We start from the raw sequence: 8609 nt of genomic DNA, 5'->3' as shown, positions 1-8609 counted from the left end.
GGAAAACGAGGGTTGGTGTGTGTGTGTATGTGGGGGGGGGGGTATTTTGCTGACGTGCTCTCTTATTGGCTTGTTCAAACGCTGGGGGAGGGGCGGCCACAAACCATACTCTCACCAGCTGTAGGGGAAGAGCAGAGAAACAAAGAGAGAGAGGAGGGGGGGGATATGTGTTTTAATGTTGATATTCTGCTCTAATTAGATTCCTGTCTAAGTGGCGGAATGAATGGTGCTGATCAGATAGAAATGGGCGTTGTAGAAGAGGGAGCAGGCTTTGTTTCAGTTGGAGAATTCTGTTTTTAGTGCACATAAGGGCTTCTTGATCTATAATTCAATTTCACTTGAGAGACAGAGAGGAGCAAATTGCCCTCACTGTCTCTTATGGATACATTCAAACTCACATTTGTTCGTTTTGTGTGGAAAAGGAGCGCGTGCCTTCTGAGGAGCAGCTGCATTTTCGATGGCACGTCATTGCTTTAATACCACCAGGGTTACCTAATCATTATGCAATATGTTTTTGAAGGTATGTGACAATAAAGGTGTTCCAAAGTGATTGAAATGTCTTAGTCTAGATACAAATATGGTGCGAACGAAACATATATGGCAAAGTACAATGTCTACCTTGTCCATATGTGTAAGTGTAAAAATATTTACTGTCTTTAAACATGTTCATAAAATTTAAAGAGGATTAAGTAGAGAGCATAAACAGCATAGAAAAATAAATACCATTCCAGCACACACAAGAAGGCAGATTGAGAGCCATGTGTTTGTGGAGCCCAGCTGAACCTCGCCTGTTAAACCAGTCCGCTGGCTGTGACAGACTGACAGGCAAGGAAAGAGAGAGGGTGGTGTGTGTGTGTGTGTGTGTGTGTGTGTGTGTGTGTGTGTGTGTGTGTGTTTTGTTAGAAGAGTACACAAAAAGAGAAATTGAGACAAAGAGGCAGATTGACCAATGCAACCAGACAGAAAAAATTAAACAGAAAGGAAAAAGACAAACAGGAGGGACATAGCGACGTAGAGAAACATCCAAAGAGAAAGAGAGAGGGACCCGTACTGTAGTCATACATGGATATGGAGAGAGAGAGGGAGCAGAGAGAAGAAGAAGCCAAGCTTTCTGTGGCTTAGCCAGACTGGAGCGGTGGGACTTGGCTGGCTGTGGACCCTTGGCTTACTATTAAAGCAACGAAGAAAAAAAAATCACAGTCAAAAAATGAAAAGGGCAAAGAGCTATGCCAAGAATGCACAGGCAAGAAGCAACACATTAGGTTCTTTCCTTCTGCCTGCCTCTCTGTTTCCCCCAAGCAGATCTAAACAATAGGTGGGACGAGCCACGAGAACTGAGCGCTGTACATACAGAACCCTGCTGAGTGTCTGAGGTCGACTCTTGAAGTTTGAAACTGTGTCTGATTAGCCCTCTTAAAAGGGCCTTTGCAGTCTCCATTAGAATTGAATACAAAGTTCTGTGGTTTTTTATCAGTGTTTCGTTGCATGCCCTGAGTTTGTACTGACTTGCCTACCAGCCAGACACAGTATGTGGCCACTAGTGTTACTCAATGTTAAATTTCTAGATAATTTATCACACGTATCAGTCAACAGCCACACTAGCAACTTTGTGAGGCTGTACTTAGGCACTACAATGCTTTGAGCTAAATGATAACATTCTCTTGGAATCATTGTGCACAATGCTGAAAGGCTGAAAGTTATCAGTTATCAGGTAAATGTTGAGATATTCCACTGAATAAGTGGTGGCGGCACTGCAGCAAAAGTCAGCAGATCACCAACGCATGTAGGATGTGTCCTCTGGAGACCACGAGTGTTACATTTATGAATGAATTTCATGGCCATTCCTCTAATAGTTTTTGAGATTTTTCCACCTTGACCAAATTGTTGGACCGACCAATTGGTCGACCAGCTTGCCACTAGCTGGGCTTAAAGTCTCAACTTGGTCTTTACTGTGTTTACTCTCTTTTGTTAAGCAGCTGTCGATGTTAATGGCATCGCAACAACAAATGGACGCTAGCAGTCTAGTTCTTTGTGTTCATGTGTTAGCATAGGTTGCCTGTTTGTCTTCTACATTTCAAGTGCCGTGCTAGCCATGTGGAGGATATGCATTGCATATCAGCCCTAAAGAGAATTAAAAAGCCAGAGGGGCTTCAACACCTGTGTTATTTCTGTTATTGGCAAACACACACAAACAAAAATCATTCCTCCATTGTTTTTATCAAAGACCATACAAAAACAAAATATCCCATAATGCAATCTGACTGACCCAGCTACTCAAAGCTACTAAACATGGAGTAATAGTCGTCATGCTATAATCATATCACTCGAAGCATGAGGGGATTTATAGGCTTTGACAGATTAATAATGAAAAACACGGACTTGTTTTTCTGACTTTTCCCTCCACTGATACCCTAAGTAGAGGATTATAGCCTTGAGATCATCTGACTCCAGAAAAGCTATCACAGAGGGGGATATTTGTGGAAAACACCCCAGAAATGGCTAGCAACACCATGGTGCAGCAAAATATCTGACCGGCCTGCCAGATGAGCACCAGAATGGCTTTGAAACAACAAAGGGAGAGAGATTCTGTTAGCTTGGTTAGAGAAGCTAAATCCATTTTTGTTGTTGCTGGTCTGATGATTAAAAAAAAATCAGAAAACTGATATTTTCACATCAACAATTGCCAATATCAGAGGAGAGCAAACAGGTACCACAAAGTAAATCACCATGAGGCTCTTTGGTTATCTTCATCTGTCAAATGTTTGAAACGCAGCTTGATTTTGTTTGCCATATGTCTTGTATTGCGAAGCTGATTGTGTGTATGCAGCTGAGATGCAACCCCAAAGCCATGTCATATTCTGGGCTTGGGGGAGAAGGGAGGATGCCAAGAAGTGAAACGTGATGACGAGTGGGTGTGTGAGAGCGAGTGGGGAAAAGGGAAGCCTTCCAAAGGCTCTTTTGCTGTGTGTATGTGTATGTGTGTGTACACTCATGTATACGCACATGTGATCGAGGGTGCATTTATGTGTGGGAAGAAGGAATCCTTCCAGCCGTTTTCTTTCCTGAGCCTCTTCCTGTGTCCCCCCGTACACAATTATAAAAGCCGGCTTCGGAGGGTTCGGCCTCGGCAAGATCCAACCCACCAGAGGAGACGGAGGAAAGGAGCCAGGGTTTCTCTCCCCTTCACTCTCTCTCCTCGGAGCTCTGTCTGTTTCCACCACTCACCGAATGTTACTATAAATCCTGTTCACACACAAACATTCCCACATCTCTCCATCCAGTGTGTGTGTGTCTCATATGACTTGGCAGAAGTGAACCATGCGTATGTGCGTGCCAGTGCGAGAATGTGTGTGTTAAGAGTTTTGGCAGTTTTCTCAACGCAGCCTTACCAAAAGATCCACTGGGAAATGTGGTTTTAACGCCCCCTCTCTTTTCTCCTCTTGTTTCCTTTCTCTCTCCATTTCACAATTACATCGCCTCTGTATCTTAACGCTCCGCTCCCTCTTTCTTTCAAATTCCTCCCTTTTCTCTTCATTTCAACCTGTGGAAATCCTCTCTGCTTCTCCTTCCAGCTATCCCTTCTCGCTCTAATGACTCCAGTCTCTGCTTTTTTCAGTGTGCATATTAACTATCTGTTCTCTATTAAAATCATGTCATCATCATTTGCATAAAAAAACATTGTAAGATGCGCATGCATATCGGCCTGCTATTGAGGATGTAACTCTCCTAGCGCTGTCCACACACAATGAATGCTGATGGAGAGACATGATAGGTTATCCTGTAGGGAAGACTGGTCAAATGAAATAGCTACTTGGTATTCCATCCCTCTGCAAAGCATGACACACAGGAGAGGGATGCTGGCAAATATGCAAATGATGAATTACTTCATATATTTCATGGCCTTCTTTAGTTCATCTGGAACAGAAGTGATAGATGTATTTGTGATGTGTGAGGGCTGGGGAAAATATACATTAAAACATAATGCATGTTGTAAATACATGAATGCACATGTGTATATATAAGCCTACATATGGTTGTAAAGTAACTAAGTCAATTTAATCAAATACTGTACTTAAGCACTTGTACTTAACTTCCATTATAGGTTACTTCATACTTCTACTTCACTTCATTTCAGAGGGAAATATTTTACCTTTTTACTCCACTATATTTACCTGACGACTGTAGTTACAATTTGGAGATGTAAGTTTTTACATAAATTATCAGTTTATACAATTGGATGAAGCACTGTATGACATTTTTTCATGAATAAAGATTTTTTTAACATCAAGTACTGACCCTTTTTTCCCTTCTTTCATTAATTTTAAACAACGTTTGGTTACTTTCAAGAGGTAATTAGTTTTTGGTCTGGTTTTTGCTGCTTCACTTTTTTGAACTTGTATTGGTTTTATTGTATTGGTTTGAACTTGTATTGGTTTTATACTATACTATACTATACTATACTATACTATACTATACTATACTATACTATACTATAACACAGTACACTAAAAGGGCAGTCAACGCCATGCCCCATCTCTCAATTTTTACATAAATGAAACATAATTCATGGATCTGCGCTAAGATTGAATGGATTCATCCTTGGCCCATTCTAAACACTTCCACCAAGTTTCATGAAAATTGGGACAGTAGTTATTTTTTAGTCCTGCTGACAAACAGACAAACCAACCAAAAACAGAATAAATTGGAAAACATAACCTTCTTGGTATTGGTAATAATGTATGGAAATATAAATGAACAAGAACCTTGAATTTAAAAGTCTTTATTTTAAACAATAGTTAAAGAATTCCACATCTTTGTTGACATAATTTACATGTACCTTTCAGTAGCTAAGTTATTAAGTATGATCACTCCCGAAAATTGTTTTAATCATTCTTTCAAATTTAACATCACTTATATGAATTTGGTCTTGCCTAAATTCAGTGATAGCTTAATTTTTAACCAGCTATTTAAAAGTTTTAATTATTTTCATTCCATATTCACAAGTTGATTCACACTCTTTTGATAATAATATATAAAAATGTAAGAACAAAATAAAGTTTAAAAGGTACTCCCACGATTAAGCATTTCACTCCGATAACATTGTCAGCCTCACACTGCACAGATTCAGTAGAGCTAACTTAACACCCACAGATTTTTTCATTTTTAAACTTGAAAATGAGACCCAACCAACACTGACTCCAGTGACCTCACTTGAGGATATTTATCAGACTTCACCCAGCTCCCTCTGGAGAAACAACAACTTGTTTCACATATGCAGCGCTCCCCAACACCTGTAAACACACAAGGAGTTCCTCTTTAACATTTTAACTAACCAGCGACAACATAAAATAAAGCATAATGCTCCGTATTAATACTGCAAAACTACAACACGCACTTAGCTGCTAACTTTTATTAAAAAAATTTAATTCAGGAGTTACCCGGACTTTCACTTGAGAAATAAGATCTGAATACTTCATCATTACTGTTTTTTGCCTGCTATCATGCAGTCCTATTTCTCTTTTGGTCATTCATAAGCCCGAAACAAGTCCCATTGACGGTGATAGGGATCTAACCACACAGACGTCTGGCTGTCTTCCACAGTGACTCCATTGGCCCGGCTCTGTTCTGCGAAGTTCACCAGAGTTCATCTTCTTTGTCACTGCTGAGCTCAGGCTGGCTACTGTCTCCATCCATGTCTCACCCATCTCTCCTCACCCCTGTCCCTCCCCGGGTCTACTTCATCACCTATCCCGAGGGAATAACCGCCTCCACACACACCTCCCCCTCTGTCTGTCCCTAAACCAACCCGACCTCACCCTGCCTCTCCCTCTGCTCTTTGGCTGCAGCCTCTTTATGTGATGTCATTGAGGAGAAGTGCAGCCTTTTTGGCTTGTGTGTGTGTGTGTATGTGGGAATGTGTGGGAGTATAAAGGGGGTGTATGGTGTGTGTGAGTCAGTGAGCGGGGGCGTGCATGTGTGTGAGTGTGTGACAGGGAAAGAGAGAGAGAGGATCGACAGAAATTAGGAAAGAAAGGCACAAGTGTCAGGTTTCTCTTTTCAATTCAGAGGCTCAACTCCTTGTTTTTAATCTAGAAAAGAGGGTGAAAGCAGGAGGGAAAGGAGAGAAGATAGCTTGGAACTTGAGCTGCTGACAGCTGTTTTTGTCCCTTCTCTCCTCACCCCTCATTCTTTCGTTCTGTTTCTGTCTCTCTTTACAGTCTCATGACTGTGTGTGAACCCAAAGTACTTGTATAAACATATATACAACTGCCCATAAAATGATGCCCCTTTACACGGCTTTATCTCTGTTATCTTGAAAAAAAAGGTGTGATTAGAGTGGCGGCCTGTCTTTTTTCTACTGATGATAGCTTTTCAAATCACATCTTTCTCTCTCTTCCTGTGACGTCTCACTCGCCACATCCTGGTCTTGACTTCACAAGACACCGGCATAGCAGCAGTTTAACGGCTTTCCTGTCAATTTTCGGTTCACCCACACATATGCTCATAGATGCTCTCGTAGGACATATTTTCTCACAACGCAAGCTAAAGTGCAAGTGCCCACACTGTATGTTAAATACACACCATCATGGTAGGGTACTGTCCAATCTGTGGGAAGCCGGTCTACTTTGGTGAGTTTGACCCCTTTAAGGTTTTACTCTTTATGTTTATCTGTCTGAAATGTTCTCTTTGATTGTTTAGATCTCTCTCTCTCTCTCTCTCTCTCTCTCTCTCTCTCTCTCTCTCTCTCTATCTATCTCACACATACAGGAAAAAAGCATTAATAAGAAAAAAGTGTCATAAAAGTCACAAAACGGTCAAAAAAGTTTATGGGATAAAAGTAAAGTAGTGACCGGGTGAAAATGTATACTATTCATAATAAACCTCTCCTTATAACCTTATACATTATAAACTGCCAAAAACAGGTGCATCTAATAATTTGAACAATGGCTGGATTTGATTTAGCTGTAACAGTATTAAGTGGATACTGACTCACAGACACATCGTTCTTCTAACTGAGATATTGTTAGCATCATTCGTTACACCTGTTCTATTCCTTCAACGGCACGCCAATATATCTGCTTTGAAAATGGGGTTTTGATTTTCATTTTGATAAGTGCTACAAATGTTTTGTTTGGAGGACAAAAAGAAGGCCTTCATTACCGGCTTTCTCCTCTTTCAAGCATGCAAACAAAAATGCTTGCACACGTATCCATGATAACAACAGGATGTGGGTCTAGCCAAATGAGCTTGCACGCTAGGTTTCTGGGTTTCCTCCTTACCCTATGCCTCTTTTAGTTGAGTCCTCTCCCACACTCAGATCGCTCACTATTAAATGCACAGCAGCACTTAAACCAAGTTGTTTGTTGTTTTTAAGCTATTTTTACTTTTCTATTTATGAGCCAGTTAAGTTAAAACTCTCTGCTGTGACCCAGTCTACTTAACTCCTTCTTCAACACCCTCTCTATGTGTACTGAAACTAACAGTCTATATTCAGAACCAAACACTTGAATCTCAATGTCTCTTGTAAATTACTGTTAGAGACAAATGTATTTTTTTCTGATTGAAAGGATTGTCCTGAAAATGTGTGAAAATGCAAAATTCTTCTGACTTTTTGGTGAAATATCTATAAAAAGACATAACATGGCTCTCATTATTTATTCTTTGGTACAGGTGAGAAGAAGAGGTCCTTAGGAAGGGACTACCACCCGCTGTGTCTCAAGTGTCAAAAGTGCAACAGACAGCTCACAGCTGGACAACATGCTGAGGTATGTGTGGACAATGAATTAGGAAATATGTAAAAGGAAAATAAAAGTGATTAAATAAATGAGAAGGATAATGCAGTAAATGTGTTCTGCTGATTGTGTTTCAGTATGATGAGAAGCCATATTGTTCACACTGCTACCTAAAGATGTTTGGTCCAAGAGGTACTGCCTTCCCACTATGAAAGCACACACATACACACACGCACACGCACACGCACACACACACACACACACACACACACACACACACACACACACACACACACACACACACACACACACATACACTGGCACCCGCATGCAGTTTGTCTTATCTCTGTGTGAATCTTTCTTGACAGGTAACAGGTGACTGGTGTCGCCATGGCACAGTGCAGCTCCTTCATAGACACCAGACTGAACCAACATGGACAAATGCTGACATAGGCCTACAAAAGACATGCAGGGCCTGTTTATTGGCCCAAAATTATGACTAAATAGATAGATAAATATGAATGTCAATCCACTGTAGTTGTCTGTAATAAATACAGTATTTATAAATGTGTGATTACCACTTGATGCCATGTGTAGGTGATTGTACACTTTTATAATGTTAATTAATTTTGATTGTAAATTTTAGGTCTGTATTAATAAATGCATTTTTAAACATGACAACATCAAACCCTGGTGGATGTCTCAGTCTCTGAAGTGGACTTTGTTATCAAGAGCCCACATGCTCATATCTGGGCACACAGGGTGGATGTATTCGCTCACCAACTAACAAATACTCTAATTACAGACAACACACATGCACACACAACAAAATGAGTTGAGCTATTGGGTTCTCCCTCTCTCCCTCATCAAGAAACC

General features: G+C 40.6%; 1 protein-coding gene across 1 annotated transcript; it reads left to right on the top strand.

Moving 5' to 3' along the window:
• The first annotated feature begins 6447 nt into the window (after positions 1 to 6447).
• On the top strand, positions 6448 to 8401 carry zgc:195282 (uncharacterized protein LOC100192223 homolog). Its single transcript, XM_054605269.1, has 4 exons — positions 6448 to 6629; positions 7672 to 7766; positions 7871 to 7925; positions 8102 to 8401. The coding sequence occupies exons 1-4, from the start codon at positions 6587 to 6589 to the stop codon at positions 8110 to 8112; spliced, it is 204 nt and encodes a 67-aa protein (XP_054461244.1). The 5' UTR covers positions 6448 to 6586; the 3' UTR covers positions 8113 to 8401.
• The last annotated feature ends 208 nt before the right edge of the window (positions 8402 to 8609 follow it).

Source organism: Anoplopoma fimbria, chromosome 9, assembly GCF_027596085.1.
Source record: "Anoplopoma fimbria isolate UVic2021 breed Golden Eagle Sablefish chromosome 9, Afim_UVic_2022, whole genome shotgun sequence".
NCBI lineage: Eukaryota > Metazoa > Chordata > Actinopteri > Perciformes > Anoplopomatidae > Anoplopoma > Anoplopoma fimbria.
Note: the sequence above shows the minus strand (reverse complement) of the source record. Positions and strands in the feature narration are given on the sequence as shown.